The following is a 25,226-nucleotide window of genomic DNA, read 5'->3' as shown; positions in this document are numbered from 1 at the left end:
AGTCAGGTAGAGGTCATCCATGCATGAAAGGAAGGTTTGCGACCTCTCAGATTTTGCTGAATGATCCTCCCACGAGATGTCCGTGTAATTGAAGTCACCCATGACAACCATCGTCCTGGAGCATGCGGCCTCAGCCAGTTCCCTGGTGAACTCCTGGTTGCCAATATCAGCTTGTAGGGACATGTAACTTTCCTTATCATAGAGAGCTACACCCCCGCCCCTTTCATCTACATGATCTTTCCTGTACGGAGTATAGCCATCAATACCTGTGGTCCAGTCATGGGTGGAGTCCCACCAGGTCTCCATTATCCCTATGACATCATAAGTATTTGCACTGAGCAGGAGGGCAAGCTCCTCCTGCTTGTTCCCCAAGCTCCTGGCATTCGTGTACAGGCAGGCAAGTGTCCCCTTGGGGGCTCTTGGCTTGCCCACAGATTGTACCAGGGCTGGAGCAATGGGGGGCTCCCATAAGTGCCTTGGTCTGCTGGCTTTGCAAGGGTTGCTCAGTGGGTCAGCAATGGCGGTAGTCCCCGCATCCCCCAACAGGCTTAGTTTATAGCCTGGTGGAGCAGGTCAGCCAGTCTGGCTGAGAAGAGCCTCCTCCCCAGGGGAGAGAGGTAGAGGCCATCCCTTCCCAGCAGCTCACTGCCTGTCTCGCCAAAGAGTGGGCTGTGGTCATCGAAGCCAAAGCCTTTCTGATGATACCAGTGCCGCAGTCTTTGGTTGACTATGTGGATCCGCCTCTCCCTCCTCAGCCCATAGCCTGAGACTGGGAGGATTGGCGAGAATACCGCCTGTGCTCCCAGACCTTTTAGCCCCGCTCCCAAATCCCTGTAGTGCCTCATGACCTGGCTTGGAGCGCTCCAAGCCGTGTCATTGGTGCCCACATGAATAAGGAGCATAGGATAGCGGTCTGTGGGCTGGGAGAGCTTTGGAATCCTCTTCACAATGTCCCAGATGCGGGCCCCTGGGAAACAGCAGACTTCCCGGGCTAAGGGGTTCGGGCGGCTGATCGCCCCCTCAGCCGCCCTAGGCCCCCTCAGGTTAGAGTCCCCCACAACAAACACCTTACGTTTTGTCTTGGGGATAGCGGGGGCGGTAGCTGCAGTTGGGTTTGTGTTGCCTGTGGGAGCTGGTGATTCAGCAGGCTCTGCTGGGGCAGCAAGAGGTGTGTACCTGTTGCTAAGCTCCGGCGGGGCAGGGGCCTTGGTGCAGCGGGCCTTAGGGCCCTTGACCACCTTGGTCCATGCCCCTGACTGGACAGAATGGGAGGTCCCAGAGTTCTCCTTTGTCCTGGAGGGAGATGGTGGTCTACCCTCCGGCTCCCGGGAGAGAAAGCCCTGGCAGTAGGAGTCTATCTCCTGCTGACAGTCCCTGATGGCACGCAGTCTCTGGACTGTGGCCTGGAGCTCCTCCAGCTGGCGTGCCAGAGACTCCACAAGGGGAGGTGGCCATGCTCCCGGGCCCCAGAGCCTGGAAAAGCGACAGGCAGCCCCCACAGGCAAGAGCCAGGGGCTCCGTCTGCGTGGAGCCCGGAACCATGGGTTCCATCAGGGTGGCCGTCTCTGAGGTGCTGGGGGGGAGCGGGGGGGCTGCAGAGCTCAAGAGGACCCTTGGAGTATGGCGCGTGCCCATCTGTGTCATGCCTTTGGTAGGCTGGCTATGGCTGGTACTGTCTACCCTGAGGGGTTCGCAGGCAGGGTCTCGGGCCCTGCCGCGCACCCTTCTGCACGAGCTCTGCGCAAACTCACGCGCCAGCAGACAAGCGCGCCTGTTTGCGTGGCTCCCTGGGGCGCTGGGCGAAGTATGGTCCTGGGTGGGGCTTGACCTGGCCTGGCTCCATTCAGCCGCCTCCTCCCATTCACTCAGGGGTTAACCCCGTCCCACCACGGGCCCCGCTTGCCTCCAGCTGTGCTGGGGGTCAGGCGGGGGGCTCCGCAGCTGCTGGGGGGTCTTTGGGGGTCTTTGGGTGAATGGGGGCACAGCGGGCTTGACGCTCTGGAGCCTAACTCATTATTTTCCATGTATATAATCTAGTTACTGGGGGTTTGTCTTGAATGCTTCCCCACAATCCCCCACTGTGGTGGGGGAAGTGGCAGCAGGGGGTGAGGGCCAGACCTCTGTCCCTTGTCTCAACATGCCTTGCCTCCTTATGCTTATGGATCCCCCCTGTCACTTGTCCCCTGCTCCTCTTTGCGCCTCCGCATTCCTGTGTCTGCCCCCCTGCACCTCTTTGACCTCTGCTGCCCATCTTCCTTTCCCTTTTTGCCTCTCTGCTGCCTGTCCTCAGCCACTGTTTCTCTGAGGCCCACCCCCGCCCACCCACCATTTTTGCATGAATTTAGGATACAGACAGTCATTGCTGCACAGAGCTTATAATCCTGGTATAAAATAAGAGAGAGAAAATAGATATGGATAAATAACCATGTACCAGTGTTGGTCAGCATGACAGGCAGTGGTATGATATGCATACTGTTTCAAGTCTGAATTTCTTAAATTAGTTTAAACCTCCCCCCCAGAATAACAGAAAAAACAGAACCTTAGTTACCATGCATGTGCTATTTTCAGGTTAAGGTAAAGAGCTTTTCATTCTAAGGATCAGATCCAGTATCAAAATAATGAATGTGAAAATCTTTTGAGGTGCTCTTAATACTATAGAAACAATTTCTTACACAGAAATAATTTCAGAGCAGTTGTTTCTCTGTAACATTAAAGTCAACAGATTTATAGAAAGGATAAATCAAGTCTTTTTTGCAATCTCAGTTTGTGACTCAGCATTTGATTTAATAATTGGCAGTTTTCAAAGCAACATATACCTCAAGACTGCCTGAAATGGGCAAAATAGGGTCTAAAACAAGAGGGAGTCCTGAAATACAACTGGAAAAACTGCAGTATGTAGACTGGCTTTTGGTTCTGATTGCTGTTAATGTTTATGAAGATGTATAGAGTATATATTTCTTGCCTCTTGCTTTTCTGTTGTGTATGGTCTCTTCTGCTCTATTGTTTCTTTATCTGTTTTGTAGAATCAGGCGTACCTGGTTTTATTTGTCATCGTTCAGTTGTGCTTTTTTTTCAGCAGAGCTTCTATTTACTCAGTTTTTCAGGTCTTTTGCTGACAATTACACTTGCAATATAACAGCTTTTGTGTTCTGTTGAGACAGTGGGGTACCAGTGTTACCCTAACACTAGGACAAGTGAAATTGAATACTGTATTTTGCAAATAGAAGCAACAAAATGTCCAGAGCATAATGTTATTGCTGAATCCTTTCTTTAAAGGAAAAGGCAACCAAGTAAATCAAAGTATAAGAGAAAAGCTTTAGAATAAAACTTTATCCCAAGTAATATGTAAAGACTTGGGGCTTAAGCAACCACAAATAGAAAAAGTAGGGTGTTAATTTGGGGGCATGTTATGCTAAGCAAGTTTCTTGTAAACAAAGAAAAAAGGTGATTATACATTAAGACTAAGCATAAAATGGTTCATTGCTTAAGGACTTAGTGATGTGGTTCTTGCAGACATTATGAATTAATAGGCAATTAAGTTCTCAGTGCAGTTCTGTGAAAAGAAGGTCCCTATTGGTGTCTTTTCTGAGTTTTGCTAGTGGCTTTAGGGGTGGGCAAAATGGTGGATCCAGCTGGTGGCCAGACTACATTTCCCAGCAATCCAAGCAGTAGTATGCAGGCAGCAGATTGCAGCTCTGACCTGGCTCTGGACCATGCTGTCCCCACTGCAGGATCCCAGCCTGGGCCCTGGACCAGCTTTCCACCCTGCCAGCCCTGCTGGGGTCAGTCTCCATGGAAACCCTGGCCCCATGTTGTCATGGCCCTTCAGCTGCTGGGGTCTCCATGGAAACTGGCCACAGTGATGCAGGCAGGGGCTGCTGAGAAATGGAGTCTGCCAATCTGGCTCATGGGCCAGACTTTGCCCACCCCTGCCTTAGACTAAACTTCTTTTGCTTCTGTTCATTCCTTTATAAAATGAATATAATAGTACCTATCAGCATTTACCTCCTGGGGGGTGTTGAGATCTGAATGGTGTGAAAGAGACCGCCTTTTCTAGTAGGTGCAATAGTAGTTTTACATGCTCAGTTGAAATGCCATCTAGAAGTGAAAATTTCTTTTATTACAAATACTTTTTGTTTACATCAAGCAATGTGGAATAAGTGAACACAGGATAGCTATTGTTTTACAGTTCTAAATTCTGTGAAAGATTGCATGCTGTATTAATAGTGTGCATTTGTTTCTTTCCAACAATCTGATATATTTGTATAAAAATGCGCTTAAAGCAAAATGAATCAAAATATACATGTTCATGCACAAATATTCTAAGTCTTTTATATAATTATTTTATAAATTGAGATTTAGGAATTATTTTATAAATTGAGATTTAGGAATGTCCATGTCAGTCAAAATGACTTCAAGTAATGCATATGGTAATGTCGTTTTTGGACCATAGAGAGGTCGTTGAAGCATTGCTGAGAGTCTGTGGAGAGCTGTGTAGTTGTATAGCATGAGTTCTTCATTTCCAGCTACTTCAACCATGTTCATTGCAAAGAACAGTTTGAAGATGTGGGAATGGGGCAGAAGAATACATGTAGTTGCTTTTGAGACGCTAGTACTACCAAGGAGGAAGAAAGGAAGCAGAACTCACTCTTGAAGATCAATGTCAACAGCAGGAGAGGAATTTCCAGGCAGAAAACTAGATCATTAAGCAAAAGTGGCAAGGGAAGTTCATTGGGGGACCAGGGGTGGGGGTGGCGGGGTGGAAAGGGGCAAGCAGGTACAAGGTGAGAGAAAGAAAGCAACCAGGCAGCAAAGGGTGAAGGCGAGGATGAATTGAGTGGATGGGAAAAGAGTAAACTAATAGCAGAAGAAGACCAATGTGATCAACATTTTCAAGGAGGATTAATCATAGCACTACAGTAAAGAAAACAAAAACACATAATTCAGTATAATAGAGCCAGAAGTAGAATGGACTTCCTGGGTCTTCAAGTCCACAAATACTTCTGTAAACATACTTCTTATTTAAAGAAGTTATGAGAGCAAGATGTTTTGGGTAACTTAGAAAGGAATGGAGGCACCAAAACATTTTAAAATTCTGTTACAGTAGATCAAGATCAGCTTATTTATGCCTGTCTATTCTCATACACCATCTCCTTCCCTTCTCTGAAAAGTTACTGAAACAAGTTAAGAGTGAGACGTAGTGAGGAAATATGTATAGGCCATTTAAATTTTGTCCTTAACACATCTCATTTATTTTGAAGAGGAAAGCACTCTTGGATGAAGTGCACACAGTCTGAGCACTTGCTTTACTTAGAACAGCAATCAAAGAACAATAACTTGTTTTTCGACTGTGGTATATTTTTCAGTCCTCTTGGTAAGTACTGTAGACAGATTGAAGAGGAGGTTGGAACAGTATGCTGAAAAGGAATAACACAAAAGTGGGTTCAGTTATGTGGTCTTGGTTCAGAGGAGTGCTTAATCATGTATTTGAGTGCTTTCCTGAAGGGGGTCATAATAAGAGTAAAACTCAAGTTTTAAATTTTCACGCTAGATATAAGTGGTTACCAAATCATATAAAATATAATTAAGATGTCAGTTTTGTATTGTTAATTACTGGCAGCCTGCTCAGTTTAATGTAAAGCACAAACATTTTTTGTATTAAAGAATTTGTAATTGTACAGTAGCACCGATATTATAATAATGACTGAAACTATACGCAGGCAGTAAAGCTGAATATTTAAATCTGTTATGTAGTTAAACAATGGTAAATACAGCATTATGTTTTCTTTTGTCTGTTATATAATACACCTTCAGTTGTACATCTTCTGACTTTTTGATGGCAGGACAAAATGTGACACAAAATACAAAGTCCTTTCTTGAGTTAAATAATAAAATAACAAAAAATCTTGCTAGATAAGCTAGCAAACCAACAAGGCCAGAATACATTTCTACATTTAGTGACTAGCAGTATAATTAAAATATTTCTGCTTAAGTAGTCAATATGAATTGACTTAGCACTGAGTATCTGTATAAGGTTTTCACCAGTTACAATTTGTAGATCAGCTAGTCACAATTAAAGCTGTGAGTGTGTTGAATATAGTGCAGTACATAAATTACAGTGGCCATTGTGGTTTCTATAGTATTATTGTATAATTAGCTGAAGGATTTGGTGACAGCACAGCTATTGTACCAGTATTTTAAGGTCTTGGCTCCAGTCCTAATCTTACAGATGTGCTTGACAGCTCTTTTATTAAGCAAAGCAATGAGAAGCGGAACTGTCCTATGATATTTGAGGAGTGTTTCAGCTTTTCATAATTAGGCATGAAATGCTGCAATGATACTGTAAGTCCACTGACATCCAAGTCATCTTGACCCTATTTTTTTCCATGGGCAGAGTGGGAGTGTAACTGCATCTAATCTATTAATAGCTGTTGAAATTAACTGTGTAGTGTTGTAATGATTAAAAACAAGAAACAAGCAAACAACGCACAATTTTTGAACTATATGGCAGTGTAGGTTCATTTTTTTAAACTTCTGCTTCTTCAAGTGTGCTCTGCAAGTTTTGTGGTGTCCTGATATGTCTACATTTGCAGACTAGAAGGTTTATCAGATCAGGCAGAAGGTGCTAACTTGTTTAAAGCTAGCTCAGATCTCTCTGGCCTGCATTGGAATGTGAAACCTAGGCATACCCTTAGAGTACAGTATGTAATGGGTGCAGTTGGACTTAGTGATGCCTTGTCACAGTACTTATAGATACCCTGTCATGGTCCCTGCTATTTTCCTCATGGCTCTAAACATTCAAAGAGTGGGGCTATGACATGCTGAGTGCTGCATGTGCTTCCAGCCAGTGGGGCAGACTCATCATATGCTTTGTTCCATCTGGATGGTTCCTTGTGGTTCCTTAACTTTGATTAGATTTTGTTATTTCTTTTTTTTTCTTTCCTCCTTTCTTCTGGATACTTAAAATCTTACTGTGGGTCCTTGATTTCAATGTGTTGGAACCAAAGATGAGTCATCTTGCTTTCCCTGCTGTCTTGGTTGTTTTAATGCATATACAAAATGATGTGGTTTGTTAGGTTGTGTGGCCCTGCAGCACCTTCACTTCCAGTTACCTCAGGGTGCTTCTGTTATTTTAATCTATATTTAAACTACATTTTAAATAAATATTTTTTGTTTGTTTTCATAAATAAATTTCTTATGGCCTAAATCCTCTTCTTCATCCCCAGCCACATATTGTCTCTGTCTATCTTGGAGATTCAAAACTGATTTTTATTGGGTCTTCCTAACCTTTTATGTCCCACATAGGTACAGACATTATGATAACGTACTTCCTAAACCATTGCCACCAACTTTAGAGAATTAAATGAAAGAGGAAGGCTCTTTGCCAAAAGGAGAAGCCTCTGTGATCACATTGTCTACTGTATGTTTTCATATTTCAAACCAATGACAAATACAATATCATTAAGGAGTTTTATTACTTGAGATATTTCCTTAGATTAGAAGAAATGAGTCCATAGTTTACAGTTGGCAAAAATACAGTATGCTTCGCTATTGTTGTTTGTTTAGTATGGATATTAATACATTGTAGGGTGCTATTCCAAACTGATATTAGACTTTGCTTTGCTATTTTGCTATTACTGTATTTTGTCAGTGAACTTTGTCTTCAGAATCCCTGTTTGGAACCCTGTTCAATAGATTGAATGTAACAAGTATACACTTGGAAAAACCATAAAAAGCTTTTAATCTTAGTTTTCCCTTTTTTGCAGAATGATCAAGTGTCAGCCTCAAGAGTACAGTTTTATTCCTCGAACATGGATCTTTCCTGCAGAATATACACAGTTTCAAAACTATGTAAAGGAGCTGAAGAAGAAACGTAGACAGAAAACTTTCATAATCAAACCAGCTAATGGTGCAATGGGGCATGGGTAGGTTGAATGTTAAACTAGAAATTAAATATATTATGTATGGGTTCCACAGAGAAATATAAAGTCTTTATAGAAAAAACATTCATTCTAATTAATGGCGGCATTTGAGTTGTAATGTCTTTGCTGTATCCCTTGCTACTGACAACATGAACTGGGAACTGTGCATTAACAAAAGGTTATTATGAGAGTGGTAAGTTCTGCATACGGAGGCTCACATATTTGATAAAGGCTTACAAAGCAATGTGAGTTGTGATATAAGATTAAGAGGAAATGGTAAACAGGGGAGCCTTGATGTAGTTCTGAGCTGGTCATCATTACAGAAAGCTTTTTCTGATATGGCTCAAATATATCTCAAGACCACAATTTCTTTAACATAAATACAGTAAGCTAAATACTATGTATACAGGACCCAGAATAGTGGTATGGGATGTTAGCGGAAGAATGGGAGGCAGAAATATCACTGCCCTAGTCTTAACCCAGAATTCTTTTACTTTTTTTACTTTAATTCCATCCTTTTATATTTTAAACGATTTTAATGGGCTGGAGTTTAATTTTTATTTATAAATAAATTCAGCAAATTTATAAATAAATTCAGCAAAACATAATGCAGTAGTACTCAAAGACCAATAATTTGTTTTCCCACCATGCTTTATTTTTCCAGTCCTCTTGGTAAGGACAACACTATAGAGAAGCTAAGGAGAAGGATGAAACAGTACAATTAAGAGGAATGGCACAAAGGTGGGTACCTGATGTGTGGGGAAAAAAGGGCTTTCCAACTCTAGCTCATTAAACTGCTGTATCTTAAAGTGTAAGTTATAAATACTACAGGTTGGAATTAAAGTAAGAAAGCCATGAGAATTCAGAAAGTTGGAAAACATTTTTAGTTTAAATATTAAACCTATTTAAAATTCTGCATGTGTCAATGATGGACATTTTCCAATCTGTGAACAAAGTGTAAATTGTGGGAGGAGGGGAGATGAGAGTGTAGAAACATCAGACCTCCTTCTGACACCCTTACTCATGCTGAGTGGTACCTTACTCTGCAACCAGTCTGGTCAAAATCATTTTGCTTTGAACTCTTCATCAAAGAGTGGATCTGAGACGCATCACCAGCTGAGGAAAGAATGGAAGCCAGTTCAAAGAGATGCTAGGGAAGAAATAATTTTAAAAGCCAGTGACTGGTCACTTCGCCTAACGATTTGGAGAAGTAGAGGGGAAGCCCACTATTTCAACTTGTTGAAGTGGAGGGAGCAGAAAGTTAATTTAAAATGGTACACTGATTTTCTTCATCCCACTGAAGTAATATTATTTCTTCTTTATCCTTTACAGTATGCGAGTGGTGCATTTTTCTGTCTCTCTCCTGATAATGGCATTAACTGGCCTACTAACTAAACAACTATTAAACTGTACTTCAAAGAGTTGTAATGTATTAGGTTTTTTAAATTAACTTCTGTGTTTTTAACCAGAATCTCTCTGATAAGAAATGGGGAAAAAATACAAGCTCAGGACCACTTGATTGTCCAGGAATACCTTGACAAACCCTTTCTTATGGAAGGTTACAAGTTTGATTTACGAGTGTACATTCTGGTAACCTCCTGCGATCCATTAAAAATATTTTTATATCATGATGGACTTGTGAGAATGGGCACAGAGAAATACCATCCACCCAGTGACTCAAATTTGGTAAGTATAAGTTTTTAACAGATGCATTCATATGAATTTATATGTGAATATGGTGTTAATCAAATGTCAGGTACTCGGTATGTAGAAGCAAAAAGCAGTTAGTTTAATGTTTGTCAAACAGGACTTTTGCATTGGCAGGCAAAAACTGAATAATTAAAATGAAAAAAATAGCATTTTAAACATTTAACTCATTATTGCTCTGTTGTGCAAGAACACAATTACATAACCTTGTTATTGCCTATAAATGGTAGCAGTTTTAAATTATACTTGTTCTAAATTTAGAACTATTTTTGTGTCTAAAGGATGTAATATTTCTAAGCATAGGGGGAAGAAAGACAGCATTTTTTAATATTCAGATCTAGAGAAGAAGAATTGAAGTTGACCACATTGACAACTGATCTTAGAAACTGTTGTTGAGAAACAAGTTATTTGAAGGCATCCCAGAAATCAGTGTATGCTGAGCTCTGTTTACTACTTCGGCCATGTACAGACATTCTGGTTCTCCTTAGGAGTTGCTGCTCACCCAGGAGAAACCTCAAGTGTACAGAACTTGAGGTTTTTTTCTTCCAGAGCAAAAATGGCCATTCCAGGAGGAAAAAAACCTGATATCAGGATTAAATCACTCTCAGAGTTTCTCTTGGAAGAGTGGATGTCTATACACATTCTCTTCTGAGAGAAGCCACAGTGCAATCCTCCATCTTGGATCCCAGGGTTCTTTGCTCCTGCCTCTGCTCCCCATGCCTCTTGGGGGACTGAGTGTTGCTCGTTGGACTGTACTCCTCCAGCCAAGCAGGGAGCAGAATGTGTCCCCTTTAACATTCTCATATGGTGTTGCATGGAGAGCTGGGCTGACCCTGAGCAGTCAGGGCTTCCCTGTACACTGCTGCCATTCTGTATCCAGGCCTCATACCTTCATCAGCTGCTGTCCAGAGAGGATACCTTCTCCCCGTGCTACCAACACAGTCCTAGCAGAATCTTAGCGTTTTATTTAGAACAGTAAGAGAGCACTTTAGTATTGTACATGTCAGCTGGTCATTGATCTGATACTTGAACTCCAGATTAGTGCTTGTGTTACTGTTTTCAAATGCTAAGGCACGGACTGTATGATTCCTTACAGTACATAGCATAAAGTTATTTGTCCCTTGTTTCAGGTGATATTCATCAGTTAATGCAGCAGTCTCCTTTGCTTTTGCATATTAATTACCAAAGTTCATATTTAGTATAAATTGCTTTGAATATTACTTGTGTTGTTCATAATAACATACCATCGATAACACTGAAATATGCTCTGTAACAGAGCACCAGAAGAAGAGGAACAGCCAGTTCTGATCCTTCTGACATTGTCTACATCATCAGTATGCTTTTTTCTAGCTTTGTCAGCATGTTTTTTGTTGCGTGTACTTTAGAAGATAGCTCTGCTCTGTTCTCAAACCTGTTAATGTTATTATGCATTGGTTTTGTAAAGTGCTTTTTAGTAATCTGGCTCATATCTATCTAATAATATTTTTATAATCCAGACATTTTCAGAGCAAAGCAGTTGAATTATTTCACAACATTTTCTTTTAATCCTTTGTGGTCTGCAAAATACCTATTTGTTTAACATGATATGTTTTTTATGGGAAAATGTTATTCAAGCCTATGGCCTTGATCTGATTCCTAAAACATCATGAGAAACCATGGCAGAAAATGTATTTGTTGCGATAATCCAGCAATTAGGAAAGTAACTTGAAACTGGCTTATTCAGTTCTGTTGATTTTTTTTTTTCCACATGTATAAATAACTGGAGTAAAATAATAAAATGATGGGTGGGGGTGGTGGTTTTATTTGGATCTTTTCTAATTGGACGGAGGCAGAAAGGTTGCAGTAATATAAACTGGCCCTTAAGCAAATAATATGCTATAACAAATATTTGTCATAGTGATGGTGGAAGTTGTAGAAGTAGTCCAGCAGTAGTATAGATTAATGCATGTTTTTGAAGAACACGAATATAAATGTGTGTCTAGGCTAGTTTAAAATTATATCTTGGGAAACAAGAAATCTTAGCATTTAGAAGTCTTAATTTAAAAATATCTGCTAATTTGTTCCCAACTTTTTAATAGTTTTTGCTTCTGTTCAGTCTGTTTATTTCCTTGCTAATCTTATAGGACTCTAGTGTCCCTCCAAACTCCCCAGTCTGCTTCCATGTTCTACTGCAAAACATAACTAAACTGAATATATTTCTATATTTCCATATATAACTAGAACAGACAATGATTTGGCTGTGTGTCAATGTGTGAGTGCCTTGGAACTTCTCTGCCTCTCATGTTTGGGGGCCAGTAGTTAATGATGAGCAATACTGACAAAGGCAGTGGTGGGAGGTATACGTTTATGGATAAAAGATATTTTTAAGAGAGAAGCTGTAATATTAAATTTAGCCACTTGGTGCGTTATGTTAGTTGCTTTCTACAAACTTTTTTATTTTTATTTTATTTTTTTTAATGTATGCACTTGTAAAGACAACTTATATAGGTCCAGTCCAACAAAGTACCGTATTTACTCGAATATAAGGTGAGTTTTTCCCCTCTCTCCTGTCAGTAGAGGGGTGAACAGCTCCTTGTCTTATATTTGCATAGAAGAAAACCTCATTAAGCACATTGTCTATCATTAAACTGCCTCCAAAAGCAGCATGTGCTCAGTAATGGAAACCAACTATGAAGTTGAATAAATGCAGCCAATGGTGAGTATGTCTGTAAAACACATGGCCCGTATTGAGCAAACACACTGGGAACATTCTACAGGGATATGTTGGTGCAGTCCAGTTGAGTAAGACATTGGCAATCTCTTGCAGTAGAAGATGATTGTTTTCCATGATTGTCTTATCTGTGGGTCCAAAGATGGCTGATGAGACCTGATTGCGAAACTCTGATGCAGCTTGGGCACATCTTTGTGTGAGGTGTGTGGGCTTGGGTTCTTGATTTTGTCTGTATCACGCTGTTTCTGTTGCTCCCTTTTTCATCTCCTGTTGTCATCATAAGTTTCAAAGTACTGATATCCTTGCAGCAGACTTTTCCTCTGTTTGGGGTGGTCCTTGGTGATTTGCTTCCATCAGTTGATGTCAATATTGAATTTTTCAAGTTGGCCTTGAGTACATCCTTGAAGCACTTTCTTTGCCTTCCTCTTGAGCATATGCCTTGACTGCTGGGATAATAAAACTTGCATTGGGAATCTGGAGTTGGACAGCTAGATGACATGGCCAGCCCTGTGAAGTTGATGCTGGATGATCACCCCCTTGTACTCATGGTGTCTGCTTGTGGGAGAATGCTAATGTTGGTGCATCTGCCTTCCCACTGGATTTGAAGCATCTTCCGCAGGTACTTCTCCAGCGGTTTGAGATGTCTTTTGTATGTGGTCCATGTCTCAGCTCTGTACAGTAGGGTTGGGATCATGACTACTTGATAAACCATGACCTTGGTTTCGAATCTGATGTCACAATCTTTGAACACCCGTTTTCTGAGGCATCTGAAGGCTACACTTACACATTTGAGGCGATGTTGAATTTCTTTGTCGATGTTGGCCTTCTGTGAGAGAGAGCTTCTGAGGTATGAGAAATACTCAGTGTTCCCCACAGTCTCACTATGAATCTGAATGTTGGGAGCTGCAGACTGCTTATTAAAAGCTTATCAATGGAGGACCTTAATCTTTTAAATATTAAGCATCAATCCCACTTTCTTGTATGCCTAAGTAAAGACATCAATGATTGCCTGTAGATCTGCTTCCGAATGAGCACACCCTATAGCGTTGTCAGTGTACTGGAGCTCAGTGATTGATGTTAGGATGGTCTTGATTTTGGCTTGGAGTTGGCTGAGATTTAAACAGCTTATCATCCATTCGGTAGGTTAGCTCCACTCTGTGGTAAGGAATATCAAGAAGAGTGTTGGAGCAATGATGCAGCCTTGCTTTCACTTCCAGCTTAACCTGAAAGAGATCTGAGAGAGATTCATTATTGAGAACCACTACTCACATGCCATTATGAAGCAGGGAAAGAACGGTGATGAATTTTGGTTGGTATCTGTACTTCAGAAGGATCCTGCACAGCACTTTTCAGGAGGGTTCTTACAATGATGTTTCCTTTGGCAGACAGCAAGGCGATCCCTCTGTAATTTCCACAGTTGGACTTATTTCCTTCCTTGAACATTGTCATGATTGTGGCATACCTGAGGTCATATGGAATTTCCTTATGTTTCTAGATCCTTAAGATGAGGACATGGAGCTGGGATGGGAGATCCTGGCCCCTCTGCTTGGTGATTTGGGCATGGATTCCATCAGCTTTAGGGGTCTTGTCATTCTTCATCTGCTTGATGGCTTTCCGCACCTCATCAGGGGTTGGAGGGATTTCAAGATAGGCTCTGACTGGGTGTTGCAGGATGGAGTTGAGAACACTCTAGTCAACAACATTGAAAAGGTCTTCAAAATGCCCTTTCCAATGAATGTTGATGGCTCCCCTTTCCTTGATCAGGTGCCCTGCATCCTTGGTTCTCAAGCGGGTTGATCCCTGGATGCTTGGACTGTAGATGGCTTTTGGTGGTGCTGAAAAATCTGTGCATATTGTAGATGTCAGTGAGATGTTGAATTTCCTTTGCCTCGTCTTCCCACCATTTGTTCTTCATACCATGGGTCCTCCTTTGGACCTCTGCCTTGGCTTGTTGGTGACTCAATTTCTTTTGCTTGGCATTGCTGTTCTGCAAGAACAAAAGGCTGGCGCTTGTGGTTGATCAACTCTTGGATCGCCTGGTGATTTTCATAAGATCAGTCTCAATGTTTCCTGGTAGAGAATCCAAGTACCTCTTCATAGATGCTGATAACGTGGATTTGAAGGTACCCCACATGCTGCTGAAATTCTCCTATCATTATTGATTGGAGTTTGCCAGTTTTTCTTTGAAGCACCGGTGGAAGAAATCTTACTTGATTGGGTCCCTGAGTCTTTCATTAGTTCCATTGGCTTGCATTTAAAACCCTCTTAAGTTTTCTGTGAGATTAGGGCCATGATAGTCAGTATATTAAATCTTCTAAAAGCCAGTTGTTTTCAATTTTCATCTAATAATATTTGGACTATATGTTTATTTCAGTAAATGATATATAAAACCCAAAATATGAAAGCATCTATTTAATAAAAATAAGTTTCAGTATATCACTGTTAATATAACATGAACATATTTTATTTAATTTTAATATACATAGCTTTTCAAATTTGTTTTTAAATAAACCAGTGATTCTGGGTCTGTTGTTCAGGAGGCATTCTCCTTTTCTTCCCTGTTTGCAGAGCCAACTGTATATGCATCTGACCAACTACTCTGTGAATAAACATAATGAGCACTTTGAACGAGATGAAACAGAAGATAAAGGCAGCAAACGGTCCATAAAATGGTTTACTGAGTTTTTAGAAACAAATCATCTTGATGTTTCCAAATTCTGGAGTGATATTTCAGTAAGATAAAACTAACATGTACTTATTGATTTTTTTTTTTCAATATATGTACAATTAGAGAATGAATGGCACCTGTTGTCCCTAGACTTTGCTTAGAAACCAGCATGTTTTTGTGGTTTTATTAATCTAAATTCTCAGTAAGGCTCTTCACAATGTGCATGCATGCATGGCTGAGGAGTGCTTGCCATTCTTCAGCCCTGCTCCTTGTTCTGTCATATGCCACCATTGAGAAAAGTTCAGCTTCATCCTCTGTAACTCCCCTTCAGGTAGCTGAAGGCTGCTATTAAATCCCCTCTCAGTCTTCTCTTCTCCAGACTGAAAAAGCAGTTCCCTGAGCCTCTCCTCAGACCAGCCCTCTAAGCATTTTCATTGTCCTGCACTGGGCTCTCTCCAGTTTGTCTACATCCTTTCTGTAGGGGGCAAAACTGGACACAGTACTCCAGATATGGCCTCACTGGTACTGAATAGAGGACATGTTTTTATTTCTTTACATTCACTGTGTGGGCTAAATTGTACCTGCAGGTTCACATTTGTAACTCTTGATTCCGTTCGGGTTTCACAACTGAGGGAGACTAAATCGGACCTTGTTTATAGAGTAAAATGTGGTATAATCAGTTAAAAAATCACTAAGTTTGAAAAGCTCAATATTTGACTGTCGTAATATTTATTTATAAACATATGATTCTTCATGTTTGTTCAAAGCATTTATTCTTTTTCTCTTAGACAGACCCTTTCCAGACTCCCAAACCAAACCAAACCACAAAACACTAGCAGTGTTGCTGGAAGCTCAGAGTTTGTGAGCATCCCATTTCATCATTTTAAAGCAATGTGATGAAGAACCACATTTCGGAGGAGATATTAAAAACGATGAATAAAATGTTTGTTGGCTTTTCCTTAAGTACTTGAGATAACTATTTGGTGTGCAGTATAAAAGATATTGAGCTCCATAGCTAAGCAATGAAAGATGGGTAGCATGGGGAAAAAAAGTTTTGTATGCATAAATTCCTAGCGAGTATGATTTGTATGCAATTCTGTAGGACTGCTCTAAAAAATAAGAATAATTTCTTAGACCTTTTTATAGTTCCCACAATGGATCTGTACAATTTCTCTTACCGTTAATGCATTAGGAGAAGACTTGTATATGAAGAAGTAGTTTATGATTCAAATCAGAACATGCTGGTATTATGCTCTGATATCCTAATGCAACTTTCCAACAATTCCCCACAGGAACTAGTGGTGAAGACTCTCATAGTAGCTGAACCACATGTACTTCATGCTTACCGCATGTGCAGACCAGGGCAAGCTCCAGGAAGTGACAGTGTCTGCTTTGAAGTCCTGGGATTTGATATTTTGCTGGACAGAAAATTAAAACCATGGCTCCTGGAGGTAAGGGGCTTTTAGAACACAAGACATATGCAAGTAAACCTGATCAGACTTTAGCCTGCCTCAAGCCTGTATGAGAAGATTCCCAAAGAAAAACTTAGCACTGTCCAAAATGATGTGGTGATGAGGTAGATGGTACTTATTTCTCTGTGCCGTGATTTAATTCATGTCCTTCAGTGATCATGGGTGTGGGATAAAGATGGAGTTCTGTTGTGTTGAAGGTGTGTTGTATTTTAGAAATGGTCTAAATTGAGGTTGCACTTATTTTAAAGGTAATGCAGCGCTTTTTTGAGATCAGGCTTTATGAAAGAATTCCATTCTGTGGACCACCTAAGTGCAATGTAGTTTTCCTCTGTGAATATTTCTGTTGATTTTTGTGAAATCCCTCAATATGCTTAAAGGCAGAAGAATTAGTTATTTTGCCAACTTCAATAGTGAGTTATCTAGGCCAAGGAAGTACAGATGTTTGATACGTCTAAAGTGATATGTCCACAGTCTTTCTCCCTGGCTGTGTGGAAAATAGGGAGTAGAGAAGAGGAAGATGCTGGCTTCTCAAGAGGTCTGTCAGTGATGTGAAGAATATATTCTTGTTTCTCACTCTTTCTCCTCAAAGAACTGAGGATGTTGACATTATCAACAGTCTTAGCATTAATTTATCCCAAGGGAGAAGATATATTTGATAAGGTGTTTTATTTTATGTTTTTTTCCTATTTTTAAACCGCAAACTTGACTTTTTTGGTAATATGATTGTCCTATTTACTAATTAAAGATAGAGAATAAGTTTGCTAATTTTCATACGACCTAATTTATTAAATCCATTACATGTGAGACGGTGTTTACAGATTTCAGACTTAATTTTACCTGGTGCTGAGCATTATGATATGGTCCAGGAAAGCACTCAAAGGAGTGATGAATCCCAATAAAATGATTTATAAGCTTAAGTACTTATTTAAATGCTTTGCTGGCTCATGCCATAGTGCTTTGCACTTTTCAGGACTGTATTTATCAATACACATTTTCCCAATTATGGTTTCAACTTACCAGCACAGAAGAGAAAATGATACCATTCAGTCTGCTTTACCAGATACAGTAGGAAGTTTTGATTGATTTGACCAGTGATATTTGATCTTTTATCAGTTTAAAAAAATTCTCCACATCAAAGTGATACATTTTCCAAATGAAGGCAAAATCTTTGAACATTGCCATTTTAATTTTTTAAAATAGCTTTATTCTAGTTGGTTGGCAAACTTTATTGAAGTGAAGTTTTTTAATTGAACAGAACATGAGAGGTCTTTGCCAATCCATAATTCAGCATAGAATCCCCAGTACACACAGGGCGTCTTTATATATGCTTGCTTGCTGGGGGGGAGCGGTTAATTAGAGTGGCTCTAATTAAAGTGCCCGCAGCATCTCATATATTCCGTGTCCTGCACTTCAAAGTGGCAATGGGGGTGCTTTAACCAAAGCTCATTCAATGAGCATGCCAACTGCCATTTTAAAGTGCTGGGATGCTAAATACACGAGACACTGAGGCTGCTGGAGCATGCTAATTACTGTGCGTAGGAGTAGACATCCCGAACATCTATAGGAACCCACAGTTCTTAATTACTTTTTTCATTGTTTGGATGTCAAAAGGTTAATTGCTGCTTATAGAACACGATGATGATAATGTGATTGCTTCAAGCCACATAATATTTGATAGTTAATATTATGTGGTATAATTAAGCTATTGAATAGAGTGTTTTTTTGCTAGTAAATTAAGCACCAGTACTAAATTCTCTGTTCATTTGTGTGTATCAGTACTTCAGTAGGTTTACACGTAAGGCCTTTATCATCTAGAAATCTGTTTATTTTAGAAATGAGAATCAGTGTTAGTTTCAGATATTATATTCAATTTAAGTGGCCCTGCCAGTTTTTGAGGTTTTGACAGTTACAGTTTGGTATTTTAAAATGTGTTTTCCCTTTCCCATTATGCTTCATGGAAGACATGCATGAACAGTACAAGAACCAGTTCAGCTAACTGATTATGCAGTGGAAAGACTGTACATTAACTGGCTCTATATTAAGCGTTGTCAAATAAGTGGAGTGAACAGCTTGGAAAAATATTTTCCTCCTAATCTCTTTTGGCTATAATAATCTTAGGTGTTAAGTGTAAAAATAGTAGGTAATAAATTGCAGCCAAACGTGTGAATTTTCAGCAGACTGTGCCCCTTTAAGTGCACTGTTAATATATGTGCTTGAGGCTTTACTGCTATTTTTCAAACATACCAAGTTAAGTCATTCTGGTAACTGCTTGCAGTGCTGTACAGCTTAAGGAAAACAAAATGTATTATTATTTAATTTTCCAGTCATAGTAAAACCTGGTAATGATTTGGATGTTAAAGAGTAGAGCATCCACAATTAATGAGCTTTGTTCTCCCATCGATAATGCTGTCATTAAGTAGTTTGTCAGGGATCTTTTTTGTAAGGGTTCAGCATAATTCTAATTAGAAAAACTCAATTTCCTTCACTGTCTTTTGTGTAGAGGGGAAATTATTTTCTGGAGTTGATGTTCTGATCAGAATCACCACATGGCACATGGTTTCACCTGTGTCTTATAAATGGAGATGTCCATTTTCAAGCGAGTTGCTGGCTCTAAAACTGGTCTAGTCTAACGCTAGCTTTAGATTGTTCCCACATTCCATGTTGATTGTGTGTGGGGAGTGGGACAGATGTCACAAACATTGCTGTGGTACTGAAGATTATTGGAGTAGTATTGAACGTGAGTAGTTTTGTATTATGCTGTTATTAGTTTTTAACGTTAGGATTCAGTTGTTTCTCCTTTTGTCCCAGCTAAGAGAGGTGACTTGTCTAGAATTGTGTTAGGCAGGCACACTGACCAAATTAACATGAAGTTTAAGCTTAAGAGCTCCCTGCATTCATACCTTATTTATGAACATTCACTCTGCTTGTTCCTATATATTATTGGAGTACCCTCAGATCAGCATGTAATAATATTGACTTCCTTCTTCTAACAATTCCAGCTTCTTGCATGGCTTCTCACTCTTATCTCATTCCACCATTTCCCTCCTGCCAGGAACTCCCTAAAGGGGCAGAATTGCTCGTTATAATGTTAGTGATAAGTGCTAATCACAAGGCCAGGAATGTGACTGCACAGGGGACAGCCCAGGCCATGGTGCATGTGGCCATCCTACCACCCCAAGCATGGAGGTGCTGCCTGGCACAGCCTGCCCTATCCCTAAACATAGCTTCTGAGCACACTGGAAGCTGTAGTCTGCAGGGCCAGGAGATGGTGGGTGGTGGAGCAGGGGAGGCACAGAAGCTGGACTCAGCTTCCTGGCAGCCCCTGCTGCCACTCAGGACCAGGAACATGCCCCACCACCTCTGCCAGACTCCAGCACTGCTACCTAGACACCCCAGACCCACAAACACCCCACACCCACTGCCAGGGGCACTGGATGGAGCAGACAGGTAGGGTCTCCATGGAGACCAGCCTGGGACCCCAGTGAGCAGGGCACACTGCTGGGCAGATGTGATGGGGTCACAGGTGGGTGGCAATGGGACAGTGGGCAGGGCTGGGGCCAGGATCTTGGGCTGGTGACAGCACAGGACCAGGCCCAGGGCCAGGGCCATGATTTACTCCCCTCAGGTCCCTGCCCGCAGAACCAATATCCATCGCAGGAATGTATGGGGAGTGGTTCATGACCCTGCCCCAGGCCCTGGCTCCATGCTGTCACCACCCTATAATCACCTGTCCCACTCCCTTCGTGCCTTTGACCCCCATCCTGTCCACCCAGCTGAGTGAGTCCTGCCCACAGAGGTCCAGGCTGGTCTTGATGGAGACACTGCCTGCCCAGTCCAGCTAGAATAAACTGGAATCTCCCTGGGCCCCTTCCTCCCCACCGCCCCTCAACCTAGTGTAAACAGCTATGACACAGGGCCAGGGCTGGGTCAGCCTTGCCCCTACCCGCTGACCTCAAGAGTGCAGCAAAACTCCTTGAGTGACTCTCCAGCCCAAATAACTACCCCTATTTTAGGAAGTGGGGAGCTAAGCTGCATCTAGTAAGTGGGGGAGGAGGGGAAAGGGGCTAGGCAGGCATGCACATGGCCAGGAATATAGACGCAGGCAGCACTGGAGAGCAGCTCCTCCAGCTGCCTGCAGGTAAATTGGATGATGGGGGTAGATCAAGGTCCCACAGCAAAGGAGAGAATGGGACAGAGGCTTGGCCTGGGGGTGCTGCCCAACTAGGGTGGTGATGGGGCCCAGGGTTGGGATGGGGAGCAGGACAGAACCAGGAGTGGTTCATGCAGTTGGGTGAGGGGGAGCTGGCTCCCTGCTGCTACACACACTCCTGGGGAAGGAGGAAGGAGGGAGCATGTGCCCCCCAGATTTGTGCATGGGATGAGAGCAGATGCAGGCTGCCTGCTGTGGGCTCGGGGCCCTCTGCCCTGCTGCCCTCCCCTGGGAGCCCTGCGCCAGTTGCCCCATCATGGCAAGGTGCCCCGTGCCCACACGGCAGCAGTTGGGGTGGCAGCATGGTGTTGTGCCCCCTGCTGCTGCTGGGCAGGCAAGGGGCGCCTTGCCATGGCAGCATGGGAATGACAGCAAGGCAGCGAGCCCCAAGCCTGCAGTGAGCCGCCCTCATCCACCCCCAATCCCCCAAGGATTCTGCTCAGCTCAGCTCCAGCTGTGCCACCAGGGGTGAGGGCATCATCTTAGCCCCACCCTGGCAAAAATTAATATCACTGCCATCTATGCTTTATACATAGTGTTTTATGGTAGAGTCACTAACTTCTTGTTAAACAAGAAAGTTAAAATATGGACCACATCTTTTAGGCAGTAGTATCAATTCCTAACATAAATAGAAGTGATACAGAATCATTGTTCAACATGATGTAGAGAAAAGACAGTGTTCTTTCAATCTCACTAGAAAATCAACTAATTTTCAATTACTGTATTTAGTTCTTGAAGTAATAAGGGTTATAACGATAATTTTCTTACAGCTTCTTCAGTAGTTGCAGGGGGTTAAAATCACTGAAGTCAAATCTAGCAGTTGGAAGTAACCTCCAGCTTTTGGAAGGGAAGAGGGCTGAGGAAATAGAAAAGCTTGTCTAAACCGTCTTTTATCTATATAATGTTGATGCACTGCAACAAACCCCTGGTTAAGATATGACAGACTTTTATAAAGAACTAGCAAACTGCTCATCATGAATGACTGGTGGGGATGGGGGTTAGGCGGGCAGGGATGGAGTGCTGCCACCTAATGCCCTGCAGTGCCAGCACTCTGCCTCTGGCCCCATGAACCTCTCACACCCCCCTAATCCCAGCCTCGTGCACCCTCCCCCCACCCCGCGTCCAGCCCTGTGCACCCCCCATCACCTGCCGCTCCACCCTGTGCTCCTGGCAGCTTTCAGGAACAGGGAGAGAGGGGGCTTGCATGGGGCAGCATCTGCCAACAGCCAGCTGCAGGCAACATCCCCCACTCCCTCTCTCCCCACTGCCTTCTCCTCTCTGCTGGCTGTTGTTGGGGCCAGGCAGAGGGAGTGGGGGGGCAGGAGCGGCAGCAGCAGGGGGCCCTTCCCCTTTCTGCTCCCCTCCCTCCCTCCCTTTCTTTCCTCTTCCCCGCCACCTCCCCCCTCCCTGCCGGCTGTTGTTGGGGGGCAAGAGGGACGGTGTGGCAGCTCCCTTGCTCCCTCTGTCCATAACGTTCCAGGCCCTTGCAGCCAATAGGCATGTGCCGTCTTGGCGGCGCATGTGCAGTTGGCCCAGAGCGCTATGGACAGACAAATGGACAAAGGCTTTTATCATATTAGATGGCTGCACTTCTATAACAAATTGCACTACTACAGCTTCTCCCAGTTAGAAATCCAGGTAAACATGACACCTTCAACCTGCAAAGCTGCAGCCACCACGATCTGTATGAAGTTAAGGTGGGGGGGATCGCTAAAACACAAATGGAGACTTCCTACTGAAACCCTAAGAGCTGAAGTAAGAAAAGGTTAAGTAGTTGCCTCGTTCTCCATAACTGAAGCAAGGAACGGGGGAAACAAACATTTTTGCAAGTCATGTGCAGGGAATGGAAGCAACCAGCATGGGTGGGGGAGAGAGAAGCCCTTTGTCTTACACTTGCATACAAAGAAACCTCCTAAATGCATCATTTATCATTAAACTGCTGCCAAAAGCAGCATGTGCTCAATAAAGGAATAACTTTTGCAAAGAACCAGATGCTGGGAGCTATAGTAGTAAGGAGGTAATGTTATCTCTGTTCATGCAGTGGTACCAGTGCTGGAATTTAAATTCCCTCATTTTCTTAAGATTTCATAGTTTTTCCAAATACAACATGATCTAGAATATAATATATACCCTGTTTTTGAAAGGCAGAATGGAGGAAAAAAGCTTTTTTTTTTTTTTCCCCCTACAGTGATGGCTGCATAGAATAGGGGCAGAAACTAATTTCAGTTGATTCACCCTCCCTTTCTTGCTTAACAAAAGCTGAAACCCTAGCTGCTCCTGATGTCTAGTCTTTGTGTGTGAATCTGTGATTTTGAAAAAAAAGAAAACCTGAAGAGTTTTCAAGGCTGTGAAATAAAGAGGAGAGAGATCAGGAACAGCTGTCAGACAGTGGAATTGCCCTGTGTTAGTTTGATTAGTGCAACATCAAAGCCATTAAAAAGAAAAGACAATTGTTAACACCTCTGGAGTTCAGAATGGTGAGCTATTAAGTCAATTGACTCCCTCTGTTATCATAATAATTATGCAACAACCACTGCATTGTGGAGCAGGAATGAAAGCATGGTGTTTCTATCTTAGTCAGAAAATCAGCTTTGCTGCTTATTTTGAGGGAGGGAGTGTTATATTGGGGGGAAGGTGCATGTTATATGTGAGAAAATATGGTAAATGTCCTCCGTAAAACCTGTAATTCTGTTCCTATTAGAAGGTTTGGCAATATTTATTTTTGTTTCTCTTTGAAGAAGCAGTAGCAAAACCAGAATTCATCTTGTTTTGTTTCAGCTGTTTTGGCTATGCTGAGCTAGCAAGATTGAAAAGTAATGAAAACTTTAGTGATTTACCTTTGACATCAGATCTGAATATATGCGCAGGGGGGCATGGATAAGTAGATGCTTAAGTACCTTGCTGAAATGGAGCCAGGGAATCAACCTGTTGAGTAAGAGGATGTCATTTTTAAATGGACACTATGCTTCATTTAAGGAGAAGCACTTGAGGAAAAAATAGGTAAGTATGGCAGAAAACTGAAGGTGGTTGTTGATGTCTCAGTCAAGTGCCTTAGGCACTGAATAAACTGTCTATCTAGTGTTATTTCATGAAAATGGGAAACATGCTGCTGCTTTCTTGGTTTATTTCCATGAAACTAGAAAACCCCCTCAGTTGATAGGTTGGTTTGCATAAAGACAAATAGACTGAATCATGAACACCACTTTAATATCTCTTTTAGAGTTATATTTAAACACAGCACTTAAGTGATACGCTAAGATTGCCTCTGTCTGATTTTTCCTCGTTGGTTTTTAGAAACATTGTTTTAACACAAATATCTACTCATGAGTATCCCCATAGCATTAATTATTTTAAAAATAGGCAGAAATACCACCTGTCCTCTCCAGTCTCGACTAATGTGACATTGCAAATTATTGCTTAAGGAAGAGAATGCTGATTCTCTCAAACAAGCCTGCCTTCATGTAGATAAAGCCAGATTGCACCATCTAGTGGAAGAAGTCAGGAACATCTATTTCCAAGTCAGTCATTTGTCTGGATAATTTCCTGTAGAAAACCATGAATATTACAGTATGCTTAATACAGTGTTGATTACTACACATGTAATTTATAGTCTGTGATTTGGCTTTCAGTATGATATAAATGGTTGAGCCAGCCATTTCAGAGGAAGATTTTACGAGCAATCGTGGGCTGCTGGAAATTCTGTGCAACGTGCAGATAGCTCTCAGCATTCATTGACATGGGGGAAGGTTCTCAGTTTAAATATACTTTAGAAGTTTGCAGAATGTATTCGGCGCTACATGAGATCTGGTACCAAGTTTGGGCAGCCAGCACTGTCAAAGGGAAGTATCTGTATTAAGTGAACAGTAAAGTCATAGATTATCAAAGGTGTAACTAACAATCTTCTTCTTATGCGGTTCTCTGCAAACAAGATTTTACAATAGGAATATAAAGAACTTTTGCAATCTGCCTTTCAGTATGCTGCAAATATATGGTGAAACTGGGAGACGGGTTTGCTTTTTACTAATGCACAGGCAAGCATGCTTTCAGACTATCTAAAGCTGAGTGGGCAATGGAAGAATCTCATGTTATCCCCCCTTGTCTAACCACTGGCACTCAACAGCACTTTCAAACACCAAGGATCTTTACTGTTTCATGGTGATGAAGATGGGCAGAACCATTGCTCTGATTGCTCCTGTGTCATTCTTTTGGGGTACTGTAGAAATGGAAAGGAGCTTGTGGGAAGGCACCTTAGGAGATTTCTCTTTTTTTCTTAGGAAAGAGAAAGAAAAAGAGAGAAATTTAGCAAGATAGCTCCTTGTTTTTCTCCTCTTTGATTCTTTAGAAGAAACATGTAGATTGCAATCCATAGCTGCTAAGATTGAATGCGTTGTATTTATATGGCAAAATGGTGGGGCTCCTGTAGGGAGCTGAAAAGCAGGGGTACTACAGTAACATAATGTTCTGGCTCTGTAAATCTTGGATGTTGACATTGGAAATACATTTGTCATTGGTTCATAGTAGCAAATGTATTTTGTAA

At 41.8% G+C, this 25,226-nt stretch overlaps 1 protein-coding gene across 13 annotated transcripts in view; it reads left to right on the top strand.

The window, feature by feature from the left end:
* TTLL7 (tubulin tyrosine ligase like 7) overlaps window positions 1-25,226 on the top strand; it is a 131,782-nt gene that overhangs the window by 40,681 nt on the left and 65,875 nt on the right. For 12 of the 13 annotated variants that reach the window (XR_016442491.1, XR_016442490.1, XR_016442486.1 and 9 more), the window contains 4 exons: window positions 7,767-7,925; window positions 9,392-9,608; window positions 14,908-15,072; window positions 16,300-16,458. Coding sequence is in view for 7 of the 13 variants with exons in the window: in XM_090048362.1 (XP_089904488.1) it covers window positions 7,767-7,925; window positions 9,392-9,608; window positions 14,908-15,072; window positions 16,300-16,458 (700 nt within the window). In the remaining 6 variants the exon portion in view is untranslated. Of the gene's footprint in view, window positions 1-7,766; window positions 7,926-8,586; window positions 8,664-9,391; window positions 9,609-14,907; window positions 15,073-16,299; window positions 16,459-25,226 lie in introns of those variants that run through there. The other variant, XM_090048364.1, reaches the window with a different exon arrangement.

This window comes from Crocodylus siamensis, chromosome 5, assembly GCF_052110815.1.
Source record: "Crocodylus siamensis isolate JL-2025a chromosome 5, ASM5211081v1, whole genome shotgun sequence".
Taxonomy (NCBI): Eukaryota; Metazoa; Chordata; order Crocodylia; family Crocodylidae; genus Crocodylus; species Crocodylus siamensis.
This window is presented reverse-complemented; position numbering and strand designations above follow the sequence as displayed.